The sequence below is a fragment of the Hippopotamus amphibius genome, chromosome 8 (genome assembly GCF_030028045.1).
Source record: "Hippopotamus amphibius kiboko isolate mHipAmp2 chromosome 8, mHipAmp2.hap2, whole genome shotgun sequence".
Lineage (NCBI taxonomy): Eukaryota > Metazoa > Chordata > Mammalia > Artiodactyla > Hippopotamidae > Hippopotamus > Hippopotamus amphibius.
In genome coordinates, this window is record NC_080193.1 from 53,910,450 (window position 1) to 53,938,052 (window position 27,603).

At 39.0% G+C, this 27,603-nt stretch overlaps 1 protein-coding gene across 3 annotated transcripts in view; it reads right to left on the bottom strand.

Moving 5' to 3' along the window:
• The window catches only part of MCM6 (minichromosome maintenance complex component 6), a 38,359-nt gene extending 14,646 nt beyond the window's left edge, over positions 1 to 23,713 (bottom strand). For 2 of the 3 annotated variants that reach the window (XM_057745762.1, XM_057745764.1), the window contains exons 1-13: positions 23,521 to 23,713; positions 19,224 to 19,370; positions 17,827 to 17,937; positions 16,708 to 16,957; positions 14,635 to 14,800; positions 14,202 to 14,347; positions 13,280 to 13,430; positions 10,551 to 10,692; positions 7,950 to 8,091; positions 7,117 to 7,224; positions 5,936 to 6,091; positions 4,200 to 4,328; positions 2,359 to 2,520 (exon numbers count right to left, since the gene is read on the bottom strand). In XM_057745762.1, the coding sequence (XP_057601745.1) occupies positions 2,359 to 2,520; positions 4,200 to 4,328; positions 5,936 to 6,091; positions 7,117 to 7,224; positions 7,950 to 8,091; positions 10,551 to 10,692; positions 13,280 to 13,430; positions 14,202 to 14,347; positions 14,635 to 14,800; positions 16,708 to 16,957; positions 17,827 to 17,937; positions 19,224 to 19,370; positions 23,521 to 23,627 (1,917 nt within the window). In that variant the 5' untranslated portion in view covers positions 23,628 to 23,713. The remainder of the gene's footprint in view (positions 1 to 2,358; positions 2,521 to 4,199; positions 4,329 to 5,935; positions 6,092 to 7,116; positions 7,225 to 7,949; positions 8,092 to 10,550; positions 10,693 to 13,279; positions 13,431 to 14,201; positions 14,348 to 14,634; positions 14,801 to 16,707; positions 16,958 to 17,826; positions 17,938 to 19,223; positions 19,371 to 23,520) is intronic. The other variant, XM_057745763.1, reaches the window with a different exon arrangement.
• Positions 23,714 to 27,603: the final 3,890 nt, after the last annotated feature.

A 27,603-nucleotide genomic window follows, 5' to 3' on the forward strand; every position in this document is an offset into this window, starting at 1 on the left:
AACAGAGAGGTCCTTGAAAACCGATTGGAGGAAAAACCCATTTCAGGGCTGAACAGAGAGGTCCTTGAAAACCACAAAATCTCTCCTTGACTTCAGATAAACCAAGGAGTCTGTCAGTACACAAAACCCACCGAATTCAGGACAAACAGGAGCAATAGGATAGGTATTAAGGAACTGGTTCTTGCCAATCAGGATTATGAGGCCCAGTCTGAAGTGAGCAGAAGTGACTGGAGGCTGGAAATGTTGTAGCTCAAGTTCAGAATCTATAGATTAGAACAGCAGTCTACAGACAGAATGGTTAGTGCTTTCTTCAAAAATTCCTGAGTTTTCCAAACAAGTTCCTAGGATGCCTTCCTCAAATAGTGAATATCAATATTTAAAAAACAAGCAAACAAACAAACAAAAAAACCCCTAAGCCAGCTGGTTATTAAGTTCACAACAGCCAAAAGAGAACAATGCAGTGGAACCAGCTGTACGTTTAAAATATAAAGCCCCAATGATTAAAATATTGTGGTACTAATCCAAGAGGAGGCTGATACACAAAAGAAACAGAATACAGAAAGAGATCCTTAACAAACATTAAGAATTTAATATATAATAATAAAAGTGTACCAAATCAGTGTGGATGGATTGTTCAATAAATGGTATTGGAACAACTAGGAAACTATCTGAAAAAGAATCAAGTAATTTATACCTCACATCTTAGAACAGAAAAAATACCAAATGTTTGAATGATTTAAATACAAACAATGAAACCATTCAAGTGCTTGAGGAAATCCTAAGAAAATTCTCTGATAATCTTAGAGTGGGGGAGGCCTTTCTAATAAAACAATACATAAAAAAGGAACAAAGAATATGGCCATAAAAGGAAGTAGAAATGGCTTTTAAATATACGCAAAAACACTCAATTTTACTCAGGAAACGTATTTGTGTGTGTATATATATGCATATATATGTATATTTATCTCATATCATGTGAATTTGTTACCTATGGAAAAACCAAAAAAGGAAAGAAAAATCTGTTAGAGATTCTCCAAGACACATCAGTTCTATGAACCTCATTTTAGAAAACATTACAAGGAGGGGAAAAAAAGGAAGTACAAATGTCAGCATGGTTTTTAAGAATTCCCCTCCATCATGGCCTATTCTTTCTCTGCAGATTCTACTATATTCCTCCTGATAACCCATGCTCTTACTAAACTTTCTGCCTTCACTCTAAAAATGCCTATCAAAATTCTATATGCTCTTCAGTGATCCATTTTAAATGTTGGCATCTCCCCAAACCCTCCTCCTTTGTTAGGAAAGAATTCATTGATCTCTGTACTCTATGCTGATGACACTCTACCATAATATCCTCTCTTTCATATTTCACATACTTAATTAAACATGTCTTGCTCCCACCAAATTATCAGCAATGGAAGACAGGGGCTCTTTTTATTCATCTCTTAACTTACAAAGATGTCCATTAAATGTTAGGAGAATCAAAGAATAATAAGTAAGATAGTGTGAAAGTATTTTGTAAACAGTAAAGCACCATATCAGAGAATTTGAAAAATTAAACAAAAAGAAAAAAAGCCAAAAAATGAAATCTATGGGATAGAAATGGTGAATGAAGTCAGAACAGAGGTTACTGTGGGGAAGGGTGCAAGGGAATGTTCTAGGATGATGTAAACGAGCTGGGTGGCCACAAGGGTGTATGTAAAAAGTCAGAGCTGTACATTTTCCTCTATGTGACTTCAACCTCAATCATACTACTAAGAAAAACAGCCAAACTCTTTCCTCAAACAAAACCTTACACTGTCTAAAATATAAAGGTAGATAAAAGCAGGGCTTGTTTGCTTGAAGCAGAGATGAGGGCATGAATGTCCTTCCATTCTGTTCCCCGTTTACTCCCTAAATACCCACTGATGTGTACCTGTAGAATCCAGGGCTCAAGGAACAATTTAATATCCACACATTATACAAGCCTAAGGAGTAAAATTCCCTTCTTAGAGGAGACTGGAGGCTACATTATCATATCTGTATCCCCTGCCCACAGGCCTAGCACACTGTAGGGTTTAAACAAATTTTTCTTGAGTAAATGGCATTAATCTTGAACTCACCTCTATATGTACTCTATAATCTGTCATGATTATCTCATTACTATTAATCTAACTACTACATTCAATAAATGTTTGACAGCAACCTTCTTCAAGGGAAAACTCCCAGGGTCAGGGGTCACGTATCCTAGGAGCATTAAACAGTTATATAAAAATAAACCTGCAGTGAATCCTAGTATGTCCTATACCAAAGATAAAAACAGCTTATAAGTCAACACATCAATTTCTCTTTCCCATTATGTTAAAGTGACTTTGCTACCTCATCACAACAGTGCATCCGAGCCATTGCTTCAGAGAGACGGATCATACTCTCAAGCTGTCGCACTGTAATCCTCCATGAAGACTTGGTTACTCCAGAACCATCCCTCTGGCGGAGACGTTTATACTGCTCCACGATGAAGTCCTCTGACTCTTTAGAAATCTGTTTCGGAACATCAATGAAGTCAGAGAATTTCTACTTAATGGGAGCTGAATTAAATATTAAGTTTAAGAGCCTCCCAGGTGAAGATACTCTGGGGGAACTGAGAGGGTCAAAACTTTGAAACCAATGACAAGAAATTAGTACTGAAATGCCTTTCAGAAGAATTTAATACTAAGGAGGACAATGAACTCCATGTACTAATTTTATGAATACGAAGACAGTAGTTAGTATTTAAGCAAATGACTATTTCTAAATAATGTATACTTTTATACCCAAGATGCCGAAGCTCATTAAACAAATTACTACTCAGGCTATTCTTGAGGCTCAGTTAATTAACTTATGCAGTCTTCGGGAAAAAGAGAAGTCAATATATCTAATAGTGCCCCCATCGGTGGCTTCACATTCTGTGGTCAACTGCAGTCTGAAAATATTAATAGAAAATTTCAGAGATAAACAATTCATAAGTTTTAAATTGTGCACTGTTCTGAGGAGTGTGATGAAATTGTACACTGTCCAAAGTACCACCCACCCCCAGGATGTGAATCATCCCTTTATCCAGCGTATCCACACTGTATGTTACTTGCTTGTCAGTCACTTTTTAGCCATTTTGGTTATCAGATCAACTGTTAGTGTAACACAGTGCTTGTGTTCAAGTAACCCTTATTTTACTTAATAATGGCCCCAGAGCGCAAGAATAGTAATGCTGGCAATTCAGATATTCTCTTATTATGCCTAACTTATAAATTAAACTTTATCACAGGTATGTACATATAGGAAAAATCATAGTACATATAGGGCTTGGTACTATCTGTGGCTTCTGGCATCCACTGGGGGTCTTGGAATGTATCCCCTACTGTATATAAACCAGTTATTTCAGTAAACCTTATTATTTGTTGTATAATAACAAAGTGAGGCATACTAAAGAATACTCAGTTTTTCAGAGTAAGGAACTAAGCATAAAGGAAGCATGCCAAGGTCACAAAAGGACTAGCGCAGTCATGGAGAGCAAATGCCTCTGCAAACAAAAGTGATGCTTTACCCTTTCCTTGGGACAGTGAGAGTCAATCCCAGTATTATGGGTAATCAAGTGAAGGTGATAGATAATTAAAATCTAAGACTAACTCCCAAAAGTCAAGCCAGAAATTCCCAACCAGAATCAAACAAAATTTTTTTTTGAATTCTACTTTAGGAAAATGCCAAACAAAATATGCATTATGAAGGTTTATTTTAAAAATCTTTTTATTAGCACCTAAAGAGTAAAAGAAATGGAATTTTTCAGACTTTTAAAAAATTTCCTTTTCTTAAGTCTCCCTGAAGAAACAAACTATTCTTGGACTTCCTTGGTGGCACAGTGGTTAAGAATCCGCCTGCCAGTGCAGGGGACGTAGGTTCAAGCTCTGGTCCAGGAAGATCGCACATGCCATGGAGCAACTAAACCCGGGCGCCACAACTACTATGCCTGCGCTCTAGAGCCTGCAAACCACAGCTATTGAGCCTGTGTGCCACAACTACTGAAGCCTGTGCCTAGAGCACGTGCACCACAATAAAGAGTAGCCCCTGCCTGCCACAACTGCAACTAGAGAAAGCCCACGTGCAGCAACGAAGACCCAACGCAGCCAATAAGTAAGGTTTAAATGCCACTGTCATAAACCCAATTACAGTACAAAAGGGCAGGTTACCTTGGGTTTAAACTGTCTTGCAAAAAGAAGATACCTCCTGATATCATCAAGAGAATACACACGATCAATTGAATCCTCAATTCTTGAATGTAAGTCTACTATTCGCCTGGCAATTGCATAATCTGTAACCTAATTCAAAATAAGAAAATCATTTTGATCAGTTATAGTAATATCCACTCCAGACTATCCCAGGCATTAAGAAATTATTTATAGCTAACAACAAACTCTAACATGCCACCACAAGCTGTATTAATGGGTTCAAGTTTCTGAGGAAATTTTAGTATCAGTTTCATCCAAAATTAGGCATTTAAATGTATACTTCTGCCCTACTCTAAGACTATTCCTGAAGGAATTTACTGACTTTAATATGGCAGAAGTAAGATTTCTAGGGCCCTCTGTATACACCAGGCCCTATTGTGTTAAGTGTGTCTAGAAGCATTAATTCATGCAGGCCTCACAAAAACTTTATTAGGTAGGTAATATTACCCCCATTTTACAGATGAGTAAATTAGGCCTGGAAAGGTTAAGTAATTTGTCCATACAATTAGTAATACAGCAAGGATATGAAGAGTCTGGTTTGAGAGTGCAGCCTCCTAGCCACTACATTATGTTGCCACTTACGAATATATAAAGATAATAACCACAGAACTGTTATTAACATTGAAAACAATAAAATCATACTAAAATATGTAATTTACTCTTAAATGGTACCGGAAAAAAATGTAGAGATACAGAGCAAATGGTAAAACAAATGGGGCAAAAGTTATTATGTGAACTGAATAAAGGGTATACCAGTACTATATGCACTATTGTATTTCCTGCAACTTTTCTGTAAGTTATAAATTATTCCTAATTAAAAAATTAATTTAGTAAATTATGTATAGACAGGAATATATGAAAATCAGATAATGCCCAACAATGGGCGGAGGGGACTGGGTTAAACATTTATACAGATTTGTGAAGGAAAAGAACCAAACCAAACATAAAAAACGAAAACCCTCTAAACATTCACATTAATGGAAGGCAAATTTTAACTAGAAAATTTAAAATTTTAGTGTAAGCAACAGGTATGCACTGTTACTAACGTAATATAGAGCCTCCATGCTCAGCAATTAAAAGTACAATACAATATAACCTTCTACAGAAGGTCATTTTGTAGTTCTGTGCACATCTGAGATGTGCAATGTTGTTAAATATTTAAGTATAAGTATAAATAACTCTAATACTAACATGTTAGAATATAAGTAAATCCACAATTTTTACATTCAATCTTAAAACTGTTACATAATTAGGGGGAAAAATGTGGCAAGAAGTAAACTGATAGGCAGATACAAAAAGACAAATGACTCATAATTTGAAAAAAAAAATTAAAAAGAAATTTGTTTGGTATCCCAATTCTTTTCAACCTTAATGAAAAAACAAAAACAAAAAAATAATAAAAATCTTAAAGAGTATGGTTGGAAATTAACTGTAATATATGCTTTGAGAAATAAAAAAACAGTAACAAAACCAAAAATCTTGATATTCCTCAACACAATTAAACAGAACCAGCAATTCAAGTGATTTTGAGTTGTTTAATAAACCTCTGTCCAATCCTGTGCCACTCTGGGAGATATAAAAGGTCAGTGCCAATACATGCACCAGTTCTTCAGGAGTACATCCTCCAGGCCTGTCTCACTCAATTACTCAAACTGGAAATAATAAAGCAAGCTTAGAGCAATAGCTCATGTAGTTACCTCATTACATTCATCCACAAGTATAAAGAAGAGATCAAATCGGGACATGATAGGAGCTGACAAATTTATATTCTGTTTCAATGATTTTGATCTGTCATAGTGTCCACTGATTGGGTTTGCTGCTGCCAAAATGGATGTCCTGGCATTCAGAGTAGCCTGACCACAAAAGGAAAAATTGTGACAGGTTTAAGAAGACAACTGGAATGGCATATGACGAAATGCTCAACTTTCTTCGTAATTAACTAAATGCAAACCAAAAAAATAAGATATCGTCTTTCACCTACTGAATCATCAAAATTAAAGTCCAATAATAATATATAGCAACAGGTACTACCATATGATGATGGTATGATGTGCACACCCTTTAAGCCAGCAATTTCTTACTGAGAATTTATCTTGCAGCTAAGTACAGGAAGATGTACACAAGGATGTTTACAATATTGTTTGTAATACAAAAGGCTGGAAATGACCTGAATGTCAGTCTTTTATATAAGAGTCTAATGAGCCAAACTGGGGTATATACAATTGAAAATCACAGAGTAATAAAAAATCAAGTGGATCTAATATATACTGGTATAGAAAGATTACCGAAATGAAATTATGAAGTTAAATGAGCAAAGAACAAAACTGTATGTATATTATGCTTATTTATGATAAAATATTCCTAAAAGGGACATAAACTCAGCAGATACTTCTGAGTATCTATTGGCACTGGGAGTTGGAGGGGAAGATTTCTCTTTTTAACTTATATATTAATGTACTGCTTACATTTTCCTTAACTATTTATTTGAATGTATTACTTTTATTTTTAAAGTTTGATTTCTCTCTAATGCTAGTTACAATATTGTACTTATTATTTTCATTTAAATAACCTGTCGACTACATTTTTGTTACAATTGCAAATACGCTTTATATCAAAGACTACAGAAGCTTTGTGGAAATGTTGAAAGTGCTAAAAATTTCACTGGTACTTCCTCTACTTTGTGTCATAACCATAATTTTCACAGTACCCTAAACAGCACCTATAACTTGGATTAATAACCCTCAGGGTTGTGTTTTCCATTTCAATAAACTGCATTTCATATTGAAGTAATGCATTTTATCAAAGTGATCTTCTCTAGAGCTACATTAATCTACAAGGTTAAGGCATGATGCAGTGGAACAGAAGTGGACACACATACCTTCACTCCTGCTTTAGTGATGGAGATGGTCTGCTGCTCCATAGCTTCGTGAATAGCAACCTGATCCCGCACATCCATCTTATCAAATTCATCAATACAACATACACCCTGTAACCAAACAAACCCAGAATAAGAAACTGCCTTTCAGATGTCAAACGGCAAGGAAACTCAACGTTTGCTACCTCAGAGATCTTTCCATTCTTTTAAACAACTAAGATAGGTAAGTAAGCAATCCTAATTCCCTCTACTAGAGTAAGACAGTACAGTAGATCCCAGAGCTAAAGGGAACCATATGCTTTTGACTCATTTTAAACTAAGAGTGAAACTAAAAACACAAAGTTACTTATTGAACTTTTACTCAACACAAAACCTTGTGTAAATCTCAGGGTCAAAATATTCTGCAAATATTCTGCGTCACCTCAGTGTTGATTTCAGGCTGGGAAAGTGAAGGATGAAGTTGGAACATAATGTTTATAAGTATATATAACTACAATTTACATGCACTCAGAGATCTAATTGATCTATGACAAATACATGTGAAATGCAGCAGACATACTCATAGATGTGTCACAGTCTAGAAAGGAAAAAATGCTGAGAAGTACTAGCAACAGCAAACACACAAGCTCAGGGCACACAACACATTCTAGAGAAGCTCGGAAAGTGCTGATTAATGATAACAATCCCAATTTCTAGATTAATAAAACTATGAATTATTTACTAAAAGTACTTATCAAAAAAAAGGGACATCTCTTTAATAGGAACTTATAGGCCTGTATTGATAAGGTAGGAGATATTCTGACTTCTTTATATCCGAGAGGGTAAAATGTTCTTACATTATCAGCCAGCATCAAAGCTCCAGCCTCAATGACAAACTCATGAGATTCTTCATCTCTCACAACAGCTGCTGTTAAGCCAGCAGCACTGGACGCTTTGCCACTGGTGTAGACAGCTCTGGGACTGAATTCCTCCACATGCCTGTTTAAGGTTATCATATTCATTAATACATGACTACAAAGCATCCTTTTCACTATTATCAGCTGGATATGGTTTATATCAAGTAAGAATTTAAATTTCTAAAAGAACATTTGAGAGAGGCATTAAGAAAAAGCAATTCATAGACACATCATAGACCAAATAGATAGCCTTTTCTCCTTTGGTCTTTTAAATAGGTTAAATCCATGCCTGTTAAAGGAAGATGAAGTTCATATATGACAAAAACATCAATAATAAACAGTTCAGCACAATGATCTATTAGAAGACCTTGCGGGCTTCCTAGGTGGTGCAGTGGTTAAGAATCTGCCTGCCAATGCAGGGGACATGGGTTCAATCCCTGCCCCAGGAAGATCCCACATGCTGTGGAGCAACTAAGCCCATGCGCCACAACTACTGAGCCTGTGCTCTAGAGCCTGTGAGCCACAACTATTGAGCCCATGTGCTGCAACTACTGAAGCCCACGCACCTAGAGCCTGTGCTCTGCAACAAGAGAAGCCATGGCAATGAGGAGCCCACACACCACAACTAAGAGTAGCCCCCGCTTGCTGCAACTAAAAGAGAGCCCGCACACAGCAAAAAAAAAAAAAAAAAAAAAAAGACCTTGCACTTAAAAAAACAAAACAAATGAACAACAACAAAAAAACCAAAAACAAAACTCGATGTGAGATTTATTCCAAAAAGGCAGGGCAGGTTTAACATCTATGAATCAATAATATGCCATATTAAAAAAGGATAAGACCCATCCTAATGGATGCAGAAAAAGCATGTGAAAAAAACCTAACACACTTTCACGATAAAAACTCAACTAACTAGAATAGAAGACACTTTCCCTCAACCTGGTAAAGGGTATCTATGAAAACCCACAACTAACATCTTAATGGTAAAAGGCTGAATGCTTTCTCCCAAAGTGCAGGAACAAGACTTGGGGGTCTGCTCTTGCCATTTCTATTCCACATTATACTGAAAGGTTCAGCCAGGGCAACTAGGCAAGAAAAAGTAAAAGGCACCCAGATTTGAAAGAAACAACTATCATCATTTGCAGTTAACACGATCTTGTTGACAGAAAATCTTACAGAATCCACTAAAACAGCACTAATAAATCAGTTCCTGGAATGTTGTGAGAGAAAATATCATTAATTGTATTTCTACAGACTTGTAATGAACCCAAAAATGAAACTAAAAAGAACAGTTCCACCTACAATAGCATCAAAAATAATAAAATACTTTGGCATACATTTAATAAAAGCAGTGCAAGCTTATACTCTGAAAATTACAAAACATTAGTAAAAGTAATTAAATAAGATCTAAATAAATGGAAAGATATCCCATGTTCATGGATCTAAGACTTAACTAAAAATGTTTTAGGTTCTAGAACACTGCCATGTTAATAACTTCCCAAACAAATAAAGGCAGCTTGACATAGTACTACAAGCACATGCTTTGCAGTCAAATGCTGAGTTCTAATATTCATGGCTTAGAGTCACTTGTCAGCTCTAAGAAGTCAGATGAGTTACTGAGGATCAGAGAAGTTTTGTTTGCCTCTCTAAAAAAAGAGAATAATATTACATGCCTGTCTGGATGCTGGTAAGATAAGACAGCACACACACACACACACACACACACACACACACACACACACACACACACACACACACACACACACACACACACACACACTTCACCAAGAACACAGCTGGTGCTCAAAAACTGGTTGCTATTATCTTGACCCCTGAGTTTCTTAAAGGTTTGAAAGTAAGCAAGTACTTATTACAGCTTCTAAAAATAAGCAAAAATTGCTAAAGTAGTACTCCTTTTGATAAGTTTAGCATAAAACATCTCATCTTTTATCGTACTGTCTTTGCAAAGAGTGTCCTGTTTAAGAACCTTAAAGATGTTTGTATTCTTAATCTCGGCAATCCTATGCCTAGGAATTTACCCAAAGGAAAATAATAAAACAAAAACATATACATTATGATGTTCACTGTATTTGATCATTAAAATGAATTACTCTGTTGAATTGTCTAATATCAGGCTGGGGGAATGATTTTGTAAGTTACAATATACCAACAAAAAACAACAATTGTGACAATAAAGAAACATGGAAAAATATTTAGGGTAAATTAAAGTTAAAAATATGCGTGCTGAGACTTACAACCATGAAATATATACTCATATATTCAAAGACTTCTATACAAAGATTAAAAGAACTCTATGTGGGACTGGAATTACAGACAATTCTTCCCTATTCCAAAAAGTCGTAAAATGCTGTTACACTCTACTTAACAAATTAAGGTGTACTTAACCTAAGAGTTATACATTCAACAGTCATAATTTATACTCCTGCTCTGGTAAGGGCACAATGACTGCATTCTTGGTAGCAAAGAAAGCCTGGAACTATGCATATTGTTTTCTCTGCTGTACTATGTCAGGCAAACACTTACTTGAGAAACTGGCTCTTAGCTGTACTTGGGTCACCAACAATGCAAACATTTATGTCCCCTCGAAGAGAGGTCCCTTCCCCTGTTGTTTTTGGAACACCACCAAAGAGCATCAGCAAGACACCCCGTTTTACTTCATCATTGCCTGAAATGAAAACCCAAGGTATTTTTCAACATGAGGCTAAACAATTTCACAGGAAACTACAAAGGCATATTTACCAACCAAAAGAGCAGAGACAGCTGAAGCAAAGCTAAGACTAGAGTAAAAATATCTGATTTCTTATCTTGGTTCTTGTCCCGTGAACATAAAGTCACTTAGTCACTGTACTAATGTCTTCACCTAATCACAGATGCCAATGCTCACCATTCTAAGAGCCTCTCCTTGTCCATAAGTCCCACTTCCTACACAAAGCCTTTCCCTATGTCATAGTTCTCAAATATCTCTCCCCATAAATAGACTAGGCCCACTACAGTCTACCACATTTGCTAGTTCTTTCTAACAGCAGGTCTTAAAGTTCTATCAAGAGTTTGAGGAAATGGTCCATGACTTACTTCTTTTGTATTAGGAACAGTGATCCATGCTGAATATAAATACAAGCTAGGGACTTCCCTGGTGGCGCAGTGGTTAAAACACCATGCTCCCAACGCAGGGGGCCTGGGTTTGGTCTCTGCTCAGGGAGCTAGATCCCACATGCATGCCATGGCTAAGAGTTCGCATGCCACAACTAAGGAGCCCTCAAACCACAACTAAGGAGCCCTCAAGCCTCAACTAAGACCTAGTACAATCTAATAAATAAATATTTAACAACAAGTAAATAAATAAATACAAGCTAACTGAACTGATATGGATTAGATAAGATGCTGAATGCGATTTACAGCTGCTTCTAAGGATTTACAGCTGCTTCTAAGAACTGTTTATAAATGCAACATAAGAAGGAAATGCACAGTTAAAAAAAAAAGATACCACCAGATTTTTAGAAATGTGATACCAGAAGAAACACTTTTCTGTTTTAATTATTATGACTTTCTGTGAATTCCATCAACAGAGTGCTAGGCACATCTACACAAACCACTCCTTAAAAGCAGAAAATCAAAAATCTGTTCCAAAAACAAAATTTCTCTGACTCATAACCTATATGAAACAAATGTGTTGGACGTATGGTAGTTTTAAAATAGTCCAGAAATTATTTGATAATCCTCATTTCTAGAGGGAGCTTAATTCTCCTCTCCTTCAATGTGGCTGTGCTTAGTAACTTGCTTCCCACAAACAGCATATGGTGGAAGTGAAGGTGTGTAACTTCTGACACTAGGTACTGAGAAGCATTTTTCTCTTTTTTTTAAAGCTCTTCATTGGAGTATAATGGCTTTACACTGTTGTAAACTGTACAACTGCTGTACAACAAAGTGAATCAGCTGTATTTACACATACATCCCCATATCCCCTTGCTCCCGAGACTCCTTCCAACCCTGAGAAGCATTTTTCTTCCTCCTTCCTCTGCTCTCTAGGATTGCATTGGAGGAAGCGAGCTGCTGTCTTGTGAGGACACTGAAGCAGCCCAATGGAAGAGACTCATGTGGCAAGGAATTGAGGGTTCCAGCTACCAACTATCACCAACAGATAAGCAGTGAGTGAGCTCCACTCCCTTGTAAGTGGATCCTCCAGCAGAAATCAAGCCTTTAGATGACTGCAGCCCCAGCTGACATCTTGGCTACAAACTCATCAAAGACTGAGCCAGAACCACCTAGCTAAATTTCTCTCAAATTCCTGACATATAGATTGTATGAGATACTGTTTGTTATTTTAAGCCATTAAGTTTTTGGATAATTTGTTATGTAGCAGTAGATTAATTTATGGGGGAATGGAGCAGCATAAAATCTGACACCTACTCATTATAAAGGACTCTAAAACCCACAAAGGATTATTAACATAAAGGTTTTCAGTTCAATTTCACCAACCAAATATTTAAGTAGAAAAAAGGTTAATCTTCAATGATTAAAAATATATACCTAAGAGAAATACCCATAATCTTATGAATTCTTGCCATAACTCCAACTGAATATGGAAGAACGAAAAAAAAAAGCAAAGGTAAAGCATGAGGCCTGAAAATTTAGTCATATCCTCCATACACAAGAGGATTTAATGACCGTGAGCAGCTAGTAACCAAGAGCTGTGAAAGAAACCACAAGGTCCAGGAATAGTACATATAACCAAAAAACAGCATGAAATCTCTCTCCATTGCAAAAACTAAAAAGAAAAACAAGATCAGGATACTAATCTGGCATATTGAATATACTTAAGTGCAGTTCTGTCCTTTTAAAGCCAGAAAAAGAAGACTAAATGACCTTTTTTTCTTTAAAAAAAAAAAACTGTAGTAAAATATACACAAAATTAACCATTTCAACCACTTTTAAGTTGTTCAGTGGAATTAAGTACATTCACTATCTTTTCTAGAAATTTTATCATCCCAAACAGAAACTCTATCCATTAAACAATTCCCTATTTCCCTCCCCACCAGGTAACCTCTTTCTATATTCTGTCTCTATGAATTTACCTATTCTAAGTACCTCATTTTAAGTGGAATCGTATATCTGTCTTTTTATAAATGACTTTTTAAAATCCCTTTTAAAGCTACTAAAAAACTTTCATGATCTGATTTGTGTGTTTTAAGAAGTCACATGTTGCTGTTTTATAATCATTATTTTGATTTCAAGTTTATGCCACAAATACTTACCATGTATAGTAGGGAACAGGCTTGTACAAAGATTGTGATATAGATTTTTGTCTTGACTCATTTCAAACACTTTCTCCCACTCCTTCACAGTCATTTGGTTCTTAATGCTCTCAGCTGTCTGTTCCTCATCTCGGAGCTCTTTTCCTCCGAACTGAGGTGTAGAAGAGAAAGGAAAAAAACAGTAGTACAGAAATACTCAAAATAATGTGAAATAGAAGAAACATCACCACAAACAAAAGATAGCCTGGGAGGTCAACTTCAGAATCTGTTGACTGTAAAGGTTTTTTGTTTTTTTTTTTTTAAATCTCCTAATCAGGATGGCCTAAGTTAATCAAGAATACCAAAGAGCTTGTCATCTGTCTAGTGATTTAAAAATAACAGAAAAAGCCACCACCATTGTTTTGTATTGCCATCTAAATGAATCTAGATGCTCAAGAGATGAACCACAGTAAAATGTTAATCACTGATATGAAGATGAAAATGAAGAAACAGAATATTATGTTCACCCCTCATTTTCCAGACTTTTCCTCACTGTTTTCCCAACCTGGAAACAAAATCAAATTCTAAACAACTGTAATACCAGGGGTCAATCACTCTCAGAAAGAGCAATTTACTGTACTTCCTAGATTACTCAATTTTTCTACTTGTATTTTCTCAAGGAGCATGACAGAGGAACTGTAACAATTAAAAACAAAAGGTAAAACCAGAAAAACCACGATGAATAATAATAGTACCAATGCTCTTAAAGCACTCAGCTCTCATGTAGGAAAACAAGTAAGACAAGGTTGGGAAGACAGACACTAAAAAATCTGGCTTTAAAACTAAAGAACAAATCTCAACCCAACTCCCTGTCATTAACATTGAGTTTGCGGCAGCCTCAGGGGACATCTTTCTTAAACTCTGCCATGCTACTAAGACTCACCCTTGGGTTGGTTGGTGCAACACAGCAGGCAAGAAAGACCAGCCTGTATGAAAGGTCCCTAACACCAAGGGCCCGGAGTCCTCGAATGCCTTCTGTCTCATATCCATCAACACCACTGACACGGGAATTAGTTTCTGCACGTGCTCCTGAAACATTGAATGATAGGTTGTTTCACAGTTCAAATACTGAAGGTGCTGAGAATCAAAACTGCTCAGATAAATGAAACCTATAAATCCAAAAATTTCATTTAGGCTTTGAAATTTTTCAGAACAGTACCTTTTGTAGCAAAACCAATTTGTCTTTATTCTCATCACAGTTCCTTGCTCACCCTCTGACTGGCAGCCAAAAATAAGACAAGGAAGATGCAAGAAGCTAGATACTCTGCAGTTCAGATAACTGAGAATTTGTTGAATGTGAGCCACAGATTACTCACCTGGTATGCTAAGCTTAGACACGTCAGGCACAACAATCAGCGTCCCTGTAAAGTCACATTTGTCACCAGCTTGAGCTGACTCCACAGCTTCAGCCCTCAAGATCACTTCTAAACTGCGGGGGATACTTCCTCGAGGAAGCTCAGCTTGAGTCTCTTGAATACGAACCTATAACAAAGACAAATAAATGGCCAATAATGAGATCTCTTTCAAATGCCATGCAATCTAAATTAAATGTCAAATACTGACCTATCCTAAATTATCCTACTAGTTCGCACACTTCTGACATGTGCCAACTTTCATCTTAAAAATTCTCTACCAGAAACTCCTTTCAATTTGGTAAGAGATTACATCTATTTAAAAACTTCAACTTCACTTTTCCTCTCATTAAATAATACATGTATTTTTTCCTTTTTGTTCAATTGACTTTAAATATCTATAGTTCTCTGTTCCATCTTCCACTAAATTGTCAGGGAAATTTTATGAAAAATTTCACTTTATACCCTCCACCTCAACACAACTGTTAACATTACTTAAGACACACATATTTTTACTGTATTATTTGAAAGAAGTTGCAAAAGTCAAGATACTTCACCCCTAAATATTTTAGCACTCATCTCCTAAGAATAAAGACAATCTCCTATGTAACTACAATACCATTGATCACAGCAAGGGATTTACATATTTAATTCGACAATATCGTCTATCATCTAGTCCATCTTCAAATTTCCCCAGTTGTGAAGAACACCCTCTATTACAGCTGTTTTTCTTTTCCCCCAAACCAAGACTCAACCGAAATTTATATTTTATATTTGGTTGTTATATTACGTTCTTTATCAAATATAAAGCATCTCTTATGCAAAGTTGTTGGTAGAGTACATGCTTCTTATATATAAATCAAGAAGCAGAATAATACAAGATAACTAAGTGAAGACTAAAAACTGAATTTAATATTAATTATTTATTTTAGTCCGGTACTCATTCTCTTAGTGCTTGAGCTGCTGCAACTTTTCTTTCCTCTTTGTATATCCCAGAGTTACTAAGTCCTGAAGAGATTTAGCCCCTTCATTCCTACCGCTATCATCCAACTCTTGCCCAGTTAACTACAACTGCCTATCAGTCTCTTGTTAAATACTACACACAGTTGGCTCATTAATCGTCCTTTAACAAAGGAAAATTCACATCCTCTGAAAACGTATCCCTCTTGCTTATTAAGATAGAGCCAAGCTTCTCAATCTGAGATTTAAGGCTCTGAGAACTTCCATGCCGCATACCAAATCAACTCTCAGATGATATCCAATTTGGTTCCTCTACTTTAATTTTAATTAATTAATTAATTGGCTGCATTGGGTCTTCGTTGCTGTGTGGGCTTTCACTAGTTGCAGCGAGCAGGGGTTACTCTTCATTGCAGTGCACGGGCTCCTCATTGCAGTGGCTTCTCTTGTTGCAGAGCACAGGCTCTAGGTGTGTGGGCTTTAGTAGTTGTGGCACACAGGCTCGGCAGTTGTGGTGCACAGGCTTACCTGCTCCACAGCATATGGGATCTTCCCGGACCAGGGCTCAAACCTGTGTCCTCCGCATTGGCAGGCGAATTCTTAACTATTGTATCACCAGAGAAGTCCTTGGTTCCTCTACTTTAATCATGATAACCCTCATTGCTACTGACAAGCATGTCCATTTTCACCTGCTCTTTTACTCAGGCCTTCCTCCTTCCAAACCACCAACTCTAAGTCTTACATCAACAAGTCTCTACTTCTTCAAAAGTTTTCTTAACTCTAGCTTATAATAACAACAGTAGTAATAATAATGGTTACTGCTTATTGTTTGACAAATACGTTTTATTTGTCCGAAGGAGCTTCCGATCCAAATTATTAAAGGTTAAAACACATCTATATACTGATAATTGAAATTTGCATTACAAATTTTTACCTTAAATCTGTAGTCATATTTGATAATCCTTGACTTACACGAAAACTGAGTTTAACATTGCCTAAGTAAGCTTACAATAATAATTACAAGTGCCTAGAAGTGCATTACTAGCATAGGCTGAATACGACCTAAAGAGAAGTTAATACCTTTTGAAAATCAACAAATCTCGATTTATTCGTATCCAGCAGGAATCTCCTTCTGTTGGCACAAACTGGATTTCGGCAGATATTTGGCTGTGTGTATTTGAACTGCTGTTCTACATCCTTGATCACTGTCTGACAGTCCAAGCACAGGAAAGTTCCACTAATAAGCTCTGGGTGAACAGGGTGAGTCCGTACCACCTGTCCACTGATGCGAGTGAGCAAACCAATTCTGGATGAGTTGAGTTCTCGAATTCTGTTTAAAGACACATACTGCATTAGTAAATATTCATTTCAAACTAAAAGTTTTCACTTTTACTGAGAGGATATTCAATGATAATTTATGCTCAAAACAACGACAAGAAAATGAGACAAGGTATTCTCTGGACTCTCCTGCAAGATTGATTTAGTCAACATGCCCATTTGCGAAGTACAATGTACATGTATCCAAAACAAAATACATAAATGAATAAATAAGAAAAACTAAGTAAAGGACATGAAAGAAATACAATTACAATTATAAAACAGAATGATCCCATTTTTTTTATATGCAATTTTTTTTCTTACCTACATTTCTAAATAAGCATTTTCATAGTAAAGTTATCACTGGGAAAAATTATTATTGGGAAAAATTTTTTTTCTGAACTTGAAGGTTTAGAAAACACTATTTCACAAACCCATTTTATATTAAATAACTTGGTAATTTTACACGTAATTTTAGTAGTTTAAGTTTTCAAAATATCACTTCAACATCTCCCAATAAATTTATTCTTTAAATAACTGCTAAAGAGGAAAACAGTTTAAAAGCTATGCTTATTTAAGCTCTTGACAATTCATTAATTTTTGTGACTACTCTCAGTTTTCATGTTTTCTCACTGAACTAATTTTTCACCTCAACATCTCTTAAAAGATGTCCTAAAATAATATAATTCCCAGAAATTGCTTCACTTAATTTACTTCCCATCCCATTTCCCTGGAAATATATATTTTCCAAAACTAAACCTTCTGGATAACTGGGTATAACTCTTTATAGACCTAAGACTACAACCTTCTGAGCTTTCTGACAATTAAGTGATGCCGATACTATTTGCAGAATTCTTTTTCTTTCAAAGATGGGTTTCTTACTTGTGTCTGGTAGGCAGGTCTTGGAATGCAACATAAAAATCCTTGGCAAGAGGGATCTCTTTACGGTCTTTGACAAAGGTTTTCAAGGCCCGACACAGGTAAGGGTAAACTCTGAAAAGCAAACAAAAAGAAAATCAACTGACAACATCAAGAGGCTTACCTAGGGCTCCTTCCCCTTTTATGTTTCCCAACAGCTGAAACTAAGGAATTTCATCTTGTTACAACCAAGCTTTAGAATTTAACTCTGCAGAACACTTCTATGATCTGGTCTAGGTTTAGAGCCTCTTCAATCCTATCCTATTTCATCACAAATACATCTCAGACAGTAGACACACCAAAGATAAAATGTTGTTCCTGAATACCTATTATTATGAAATAATCATTTAGCATGCACACTGCAGGTCAATCCTCTGTCCAAGATGACTACCTGAACCACCTGGGCAGTATACTACCTAGCAAGGCAGCCACCCATTTGGTGTCATTTTCTTTCAGGTTTAATTCTTGATTGATAGGAAATGAATAAGGGCAGGGAAGATGTACTGATGTGAGAGCAAGTTGGCAGAAACATTTCACTAGACTGGTTAGATGGAAGTGTGCATGTCCCCTTGATTTAAGTTTCAAAGAGCTGCGGCTGCTTGGTTGAAGCGGTAGGATCTGGAAGTCCTCTGAAAAACCAGCTACTTTTAGGAGACAGAACTGCGGCATGGTCTGTGCATGAGGCATGGGCATAGATGTTTCTACCACCAGCCCTGATTTTCTACCTCCCTCTCACTTGTCAGTACAACTTTTCCTGCTACATACTTTCACAATAAACTCTGCTGCTCATCCCTCCAACCATTCTTGATAGTCATATATGACTAGAAACACTGAGACAAATCCTCCATCTCCCAGTCCACCAGGCAGAAGAACAGGACTGTGACTCCTTACTCCTGGGTCTTCATTTATCTTTCATAACTGTCCACAGTATTTATCTTAACCTGATTTTATTTAAACAAAGTTGTGTAGAAAGATGTTTCTGGCTTCATATAGCAATTAAAAGCAAAACAAAAGCCAAATGTCTAATTTCTGCCAAAAAAATACCATTCAGCTTTTTTAAATGTTTCAAGGGATTTTATGACATGGGGAGGGGGAGGGGATTAAATGAATGATACAGCAATAGCACTGATTGCCTTGGAAAAACTACATAGAAAGCAAAGGTTTTCAACATTCACATATGAAAAACAGTCAACCCCACAAAGGCCTAAATTAGTTCACAGCAGCACTAAAATGACCACTAGCTGTATCAAAGGGCCTCTGTGACAGCTGTCCTCTTGCCTCACAAATGGACATTTCTGTTCCAAGAAGAGCTGGCTTCCCAGGTTCCATGTCTATTTAAAGTAAAGATGAATACACCATACCTATAAAACTCCTCTTGAATGGTGGTGGAAAGTTGCTGGTTAAATTGCTCCAGGTCCACAAAACTCACAACCAACGTGTTTCTCTCAGGACGAATTAACTCCTCAGCTAACTGCAAGTACTTAATTTCTCCATCGCTGTTCTGGAACCTGCAGATACATGCAAGTTAGATTAAACTGAAGAAGTAGGCAGTAAAAAGAAGAATCTGAATGCGTGATAATTTAGCATATTGGTTAAAGACGGTCAGCTTTAGGGTGAGACAGGCCCATTTTAGTAATTGTATAACTTGGGGCAAGTTACTTACCCTCTCCTTTATGCAAATAATAATAAAAAAATTAGAAAATCTTCCTATCTCATAAGATAACTGTGACGATTAAATGAGAGAATGTCTGTAAAATGTTTTGCACAAAACTGGGAACATAGGAAAACTAGGTCTTAAATTTTAAACCTGAGTTTCTTGATTTAACGTTTTCCAATCTTAACTGTACATACCAACAATAAAAGAAAGCATCTGTTGATTAGAAAATATTAAATCAAGAAATTTAGGTTAAAATCCCAAGATTTAATTTCTAAAGGGAAAACTGACAGATTAGCTGTTGATTTAAGAAACAGGATACAAATAAATACACAGAAATGAGGTGCTTCAGCACCCAAGACCTCAGGAAAATGGAAACATACATACACACAAAGTGAAGCTGGTATGTTTTTTCTAAAAGAGTATCATACAAACATATTTGCTTTTTGTTCGTTTAACATAACCATGCAAGTCAGTTTTGAGGAAAAATCAATTCCTCCTTCAAACACAGAATGTTCTAACTCTGCTAAATACTTAATGAGGGCTTCCCTGGTGGTGCAGTGGTTAAGAATCTGCCTGCCAATACAGGGGACACTGGTTCGAGCCCTGGTCTGGGAAGATCCCACATGCCGTGGAGAAACTAAGCCTGTGTGCCGTAATTACTGAGCCTGCGAGCCACAACTATTGACCCCATGCACCACAACTACTGAAGCCTGCGAGCCTAGAGCCTGTGCTCCACAACAAGAGAAGCCACCACAATGAGAAGCCTGTACACCACAACGAAGAGTAGCCCCTGCTCTCTGCAACTAGAGAAAGCCTGTGTGCAGCAATAAAGACCCAACACAGCCAATAAATAAATAAAGTTAACAAAAACAAAAACTTAATGAACAATATCTATCTGCAAAACACCATGCCAGAGATAAGCTGGAAATGACAGCATTGCTCCTCTCCTAGGGTTGACACTCTCATAGGAGACGTTTCTACTAAAGAGAGGGACAAGACATCTAAATGTCCGTGACAAATGAATAAACAAAATGTAGCATACACATACAATGGAATATTATTCAACCTTAAAACAGGACATTCTGCAGTGTCTCAACAGGGATGAATCTTGAGGACATGGTGCTAAGTGAAATAAGCCAATTACACAAAGAAAGTTGCATGATTCTACTTATACGAGGTATCTAAAATAGTCAAATTTGGGAATTCCCTGGCAGTCCAGTGGTTAGGACTCCACGTTCTCACTGCTGTGGGCCTGGGTTTGATCCCTGGTCAGAGAACTAAGATCCCACAAGCCATGGGGGGGCGCCCCCCCAAAAAAAGTCAAATTCATAGAATCAAAGAGTGGAATGGCAGTTGGAAGACGAGGAAAATGTGGAAGCACTACAGGCATAAAGTTTCAGTAAGATCTAACAGATCTACTGTGCAACAAGACATGGTAGTTAAAATTTTGTGAAGAGGGTAGACCTCATGTTAAGTGTTCTTTCCACAATAAAAGGAAAAAGGAAAAAAAGGAGGATGTAAAAGAAATGTGACAGGGGAATGTAAGCTAATTTTGCCTAATGGGAATAACTAGAAAGATTTCATGCATATAAAAGGTAGCACTGGGCTTCCTAGGTGGCGCAGTGGTTAAGAATCCGTCTGCTAATGCAGAGGTCACGGGTTTGATCCCAGCTCCAGGAAGATCCCACACGCCGTGGAGCAACTAAGCCCATGTGCCAAAAAAATAAAAATAAAAGGTAGCACTGGAATTCAGCCTTGAAAGACTTAAAATTTGAAAGAAAAAAATGAGTGGTGGATAGATTGGCTACAGATGTTTGCAAGTATGTGGCAAAGTCAGGAAAGGTATAGGAGGAGTGTGGATGATGACAGAATGGCTGTGGAAGCTCAAACTGGAAAGAGCAGCTGTGAAAAATTTGGACTTTATTCCAAAAGCAATGGAAAATCAAAGTTGGTATTCTGAGAGGGAGTTAACATTTTTTCCCAACAAATATAGGGATTATTTGTCTTGTTTATCATTGTGCCCAGCAGTTAGCTGCATGGCAAACTGCAAGGAAGTGAAGGTAATTACATTTGTTAAAATCAAACATAATGAGGACTTTTGTAATGTGGTGTGGTGGCTAGGTGGGATTAAGGATGGGATTTATATTCAGATGAAATGGCCGGCAGGTAGATATATTACCAGAGATAATAGAAAATGGCAGCTTGGGAACGTAAGGGAAAAAAGGATTGGTGCTGCCTGAAAGGTTTATAGGGTTTAACAAATGAGGTATGAATCTTTAGCTAGGCTTTGAAGGATGAATAGTTGTCAGGCAGAGAAAAACATTGCCAAAAGTAGGGAAATATAAATTAAACTATGGTTTTAACTATATCAGAATTTCCTAAGACAGCAGAATTATTCACAATAGTGAAAGTGTGGAAACAACCCACATGTCCATGGATAGATGAAGAGATAAACGAAATGTGGCAGAGACATACAATGAAATACTAGTCACCCTTAAAAAGGAAATTCTGGCACATGCTATAGTGTGGAAAACCTCAGACACTATGCTAAGTGAAGTAAGCTGGTCACAAATGGACAAATATTGTATGACTCCAAGTCTGAGGCACCTAGAGTAGTCAAATTCATAGGCAGAAAATAGAATGGTGGTTGCCAGGTGCTGGAGGGTGGGGAGAATGTGGGTGCAGAGTTTCAGTTTGGGAAGGAAAGCATCTGGAGATGGATGCTGGTGATGGCTGTATAACAAGGTAAACGTACTTAACGCCAGTGAACTCTATGTTTAAAAAAGGTTAAAATGGGGACTTCCCTGGCAGTCCAGTGGTTAAGACTGCGCTCCCAATACAGGGGGCGTGGGTTCAATCCCTGGTTGGGGTCCTGCATGCCACAGGGCGTGGCCAAAAAAACCCAAAAACCGTTTAAAAAAAAAGGCTAAAATGGTATAAAGTTTTTACCACACACACACACAGAATTTCCTGTCATGTCAATGAGCCTTGAAGACACGGAAGTCATTAAGGTCCCTGAGAATAATTACAAAAAATTTTAATGATGGGAAGCATTTTCATAAGACGTGCTAATTTTTTAAAAGCTTCACTATAACTAGTGCTAAGAGCTTAGTAAAGTTTCTAAATATTAGTAAAATCACATACGATTTTCTTTTTTTAGGACTATGGCCAAGGATGTCATCGAGGAGTACTTCAAATGCAAGAAATGATCAAATTTAAAAACACTGAGCTCTTAACAAAAAAAAAAAAAAAAAAGAATTTCCTAAGACATTCCAAAGTGCTTCTATTTCATCCTGGAGGCAGTAGGATCCATACTCAGGGAAAGCAGTGATATATCTGCACGATCTAAGAAAAGTAGCTGGTGGCAGTGGCTGAAAGCCAGGGAGAGGGGGTTTGAGATGCCTGGAGCCTTAAAAAGGCAACAGAAAAAAAGAAATGTGGGGTTCGGGGGCTTGGAAGGAAAGGAAAAGATGGAGGGAGTGCGTCCAGCGCCGTAAGCAGGGAGGCCCCTCGCCCGAGCAGCTGTCAACCACGGGGTTCACTCCGGCACTTGCATCTCCACAGGCTCCAGGGCAGCCAGGCCCTCGGTGGACCCCAGTCAGGCCCCCGCCAGGATTCACACGCCAGCTCGGCCTCCCACCCGACCCGGCGGACGTGCGGCCTAACTGGGCGAGTTACTCATCCCCACCCAGCCTCCGGGTCCCCACAGGGAACCGGGAGCTACGCGATCACCAGCCTTCCAGGCTGTGAGGACTGACCGACGGGCCTAGGGCGCTCGGCCCAGGGCACTGCGCACGGCAGGAGTTTGAGAAAGGGCTCCAGCTGGATTTCACCCCCGGAAACCAGCCCAGCCCGGCCCAGGCTCCTCCCCGCGGCCCACTCTCCGAGGCTCGCGACCCCCAGGTCCCGAACACGCGCGGGGCCCACAGCGCCCCCGAGCTCCGGAAGCCGGGAGGGACGGGAGGGGCAGTTCCGCGAGGGAGGGGCGCCCGCCGACTTACTCCTCCAAGAAGTCGAGGAACAGTTTCTGGCACTTCTCGGCCACCTCGTCGCGGACGTCCAGGTGCTGGCTGCCGGCGCCCGGCTCCGCCGCAGCCGCGAGATCCATCGCTGCCTAACGGCGAGGGGCCGCCGGCTCCACGCTCGCCGGCTCCAGAGAGTTGCTTCTCCCCGTACGCTGCCGCTCTGCGCGCGCCGCCTCTGCCCCGCCTCTTCGTCAGAAGGCCGGAGCCAATCGTGGCGCAGGAGCTTGGGGATTTCGCGCCAAACCTGCCCAATGAGCGCGGCTTCTCCCTCAGCCCCGCCCACAGAGTGGAGTTTTCGCGCCAAATGCAAAGACCTGAGAAGGCCCGGCGTTCTGCCTTTGCGCCTGCGCAGTTGGTCACGTCCGGGAGAATTTGGCTGCTGGAGCCAGTTTAAACATAAAATCTTTGTTCGGGGCTGGGGGCGGGGTGTGTGTGTGTGGTTTTTCAAATGTTCTTCAAATCGTTTCACTGATATTAATTGAGCAGGAAGCGTAAGGTCTTATGGAAGAGGAAAATGAGTAAGATTCAGACCTCCTGCTTGAGCCATCTAATTGGTGGCCGTAAACTGTAAACCACCGGTTAAGACCCTGTAGAAGAGTCAAAAGTTATCTGTAAACAGTACCGGGGCGGGGGGAGGGGGGGGAGAGGAGAGTTAGCAGAATTAGTCTGGTTGGTGCTGACAGGGAAAAATAAGCGAATATTTGATGCTGTTGATTAATTCCTCTCTCAAACGCACTCTTGGCTTGCATCCTCCTGACTTTCCTTCCCCTCTCTTTGGCCATATGTCCCGGCCTTCGTTTCACTTGGTTTTTCCCCTTCGGCCATTCCTGGTTAGCCTCCTTTGTAGGCCCCTCTTTAGGGAGTCCCTTAAATGTTCTGGTCTCAGAGCCCTCTTTTCCCATAAGGGAGCTCTCTTGGGCGATCCCCTTCACTTGCTGCTGATGACTTCGGAATGTGTGTCACCAACCAGTTCTGTTTCCTGGGCCTCCACGAGATTATAAGAAGCCTGGATCAATTCCATTTTTTGAGGCTTCCAACAAGCATATAAAAAAAATTTTTTTTTTAAATGCCAAGCAGGATGACAAGTTACAGTAATTCTTTTAACACACACACATTTACAAAGACACTATTCACAAGATGTTTACAAGTTTTAACAAAAAAGCTCATTGCTTGAGTACTGTAGTGTATCAGATTGTGTGTGTTACTCATTTGAAGGGGATGGGAACCTTTGCAGGCCTGTATCCCTCAGCCCTTCACCAGCTCCAGATCTGCCTGCCTATAGGACATCGCCACTTGTATAGACTTTAGGAACCTCCAACTCACCTGTTTCATGATATCCGCAACCCTCCTGCACTGGCACAAGAACGGACCCAGGAGCTATCTAGGAGCAGTTTGCTGACCAGATTCTGTCTCATTCTCTCAAAAGGCCTCCTTCTTTTCTTTCCCATGTTCCTTTCTCCCCCTTCTCTCTCTCTTCTGTCCTCAAGGTAGATTTCTCAGAACTAAAGTACCACGTACAGAAGGGAAGAAAGCAAAGAACAGGAGTGCAGAGTTCCAGGCTAATTTACGTCTGTGCCCACTGAGAAACTTGGAACTTGCTCTTCTCAGCCCTCCACACCTCACAGGTCCTCCCTTCCCCCTTCAGACATGCCCCCCTGGACCAGAATAGGAGATGACACCTCGTAGTGATGAGTAGAGGTACCTTCCATAGAAGAGGAGGATGTGAGTTATGAAACATCTCTGTGCTGTATCGCAGAGAGTAGTATGCCTGTGTGTGTGTGTGTGTGTGTGTGTGTGTGTGTGTGTGTGTGTAGGCCTGAGACTGCTATCCTTAGAATGGCCTGCTTGCAAGGTTGGCTCTTGGCTGGCATTTGGGAACTTGACTGGTAAACAGTTCCCTACACTTATATGACACTTTTCCTAAATGGTAAGGACGGCTCACTGTGCCTAAAATGTTTTTACAAACGATGTGGTTGATACTGAATATCTTCTGAGAGTCTGGAATCTTGACATGTTCTTGGTAGAGGGTGCTTATATGACCAGCTCCCAGTAAAAACTCTGGGCTTCTCTGATGAGCTTCCTTGGTAGACATGTGTGTTATTACAGTTTGATGCTGGGAAGGAATTAAGTGCATTCAGTATGACTCCAAAGGGAAAGGACTCTGGGAAGCTTGTGCTTGGTCTCCTCTGGACTTTGCCCCCAGTGCCTTTTCCCTTTGCTGATTTTATTTTCGATCCTTTCACTGTAATAAATCATAGCTGTGACTATGATTATGTGCTGAGTCCTGGAGTCCTCCTAGCAAATCACTGAACCTGAGAATGGCTTTGAGGACCCCCCAACACAATGTATGTATTTTTTAACCTTATAACAGAGAATTTCAAGCACACATAAATTAGACAGAATAGTATAATGAACTTCCATTATGCAGCCCCAATAAGCACTAACATGTGGCCAATCCTGTCCCAACCACACACCCCATCTGCTTTTCCCTTTCCATAATGATTATCTTAAAAATTTTATTTTAGAATCGTCTTTTTTAAAAAAAAATAAATTTATTTATTAATTAATTTATTTATTGGCTGCATTGTGTCTTCCTTGCTGTGAGTGGGCATTCTCTAGTTGTGGCGAGCAGGGGCTACTTTTCACTGCGGTGCAGGGGCTTCTCATGGCAGTGGCTTCTCTTGCTACAGAGCACAGGCTCTGGGCATGCAGGCTTCAGTAGTTGTGGCACATAGGCTCAATAGTTGTGGCTCGCGGGCTTAGTAGCTCTGCCATGTCCCCTGCATTGGTAGGCAAATTCCTAACCACTGTGCCACCAGGGAAGCCCCTAGAATCGTCTTTTAAAATAGTCTTCAAGAGGTAGTATAGAGTTCTCATATACTCTATGCCCATTTTTCCCTGTTAACATCTCATATTACCACAGTATGTCACAACTAAAGAACCAACTTCAGGCACTTCCCTGCTGGTTCAGTGGTTAAGACTCTGTGCTTCCAATGCAAGGGGTGCAGGTTTGATCCTTGGTCAGGGAACTAAGATCCGATACGCTGTGTGATGTGGCCAAAAGATTTTAAAAAAGTATATATTTTAATATATGTGTATATGTATTTAAAAATATACATATATACATATATATAATCTCCCACTGGTTTTCAAGATTATTTCTTGAAACAATGCTAACATTTTTGTTTGAATTGAAAAATGATGTTGGATTTTTTTCCAAGAAAATGGTAACTGTGATTTAGCTGACTGATTTACGAGGACAGGCTTTTCTGAGTGTTATGGGGTGGACATTTCCAGACATTGAATGACCTAAATCTGGAGCTTTAAGGTTTTGGCCAATATGTATCTAAAGAACATTATAAAATGAAAGCACTTTATTTAAAAAAAATTGTATAAGCAAAGGTTTGTTGGAATTACCTTTTTTTCTTCTCAAGTTTAGGACAGATTTGGGCATCAGAAACAGAGTGAGGAATCCTCAGAAGAGATGGTAGGGAAGCCTTAGGAATAGATGCGATCACCCAGAGAGCATCTGAAGAAAGAGAAGAAGGCAGGTCCAAGCACGAGACCCTGGAGAATCCCAGCATTTAAAAGGAGGCTGAGAGGCATCCTGGGACTTCCCTGGCGGTCTAGTGTTTAAGACTCCGTGCTTCCAGTGCTGGGGTGGGTTTGATCTCTGGTCAGGGAACTGAGATCTCACATGCTGAGGCATGGCCAAAAGAAAAGTAAAAGGTGGCTGAGGAGGAAAATGCCATGGGAGAGACTGGGAAAGAACAGCCAAAGAAATAGGAGGAGAATCTGAAAAGCCAGAAGAGAAGACTCTGGATGACTCAGTCGCTGTCAGTGGTGAAGGCTGCAGAGTGGTCAAGGAGGACAGAGACTGAACATGGCAGAAGGAGTTTCAGGGAAGTGGTGGGGGTGGAAGTTAGACTGCAGGGGAGTGAGGGGAGCTGAGGAAGCAGAGTCAGTGGCGGCCACTCCTTACTAAGTTGGGCTACAAAGACAGAGTGGATCGTGAGGGAACTGCTCTGCTGTGTCTGGGCTGAGAGGCCTTGGATGCTT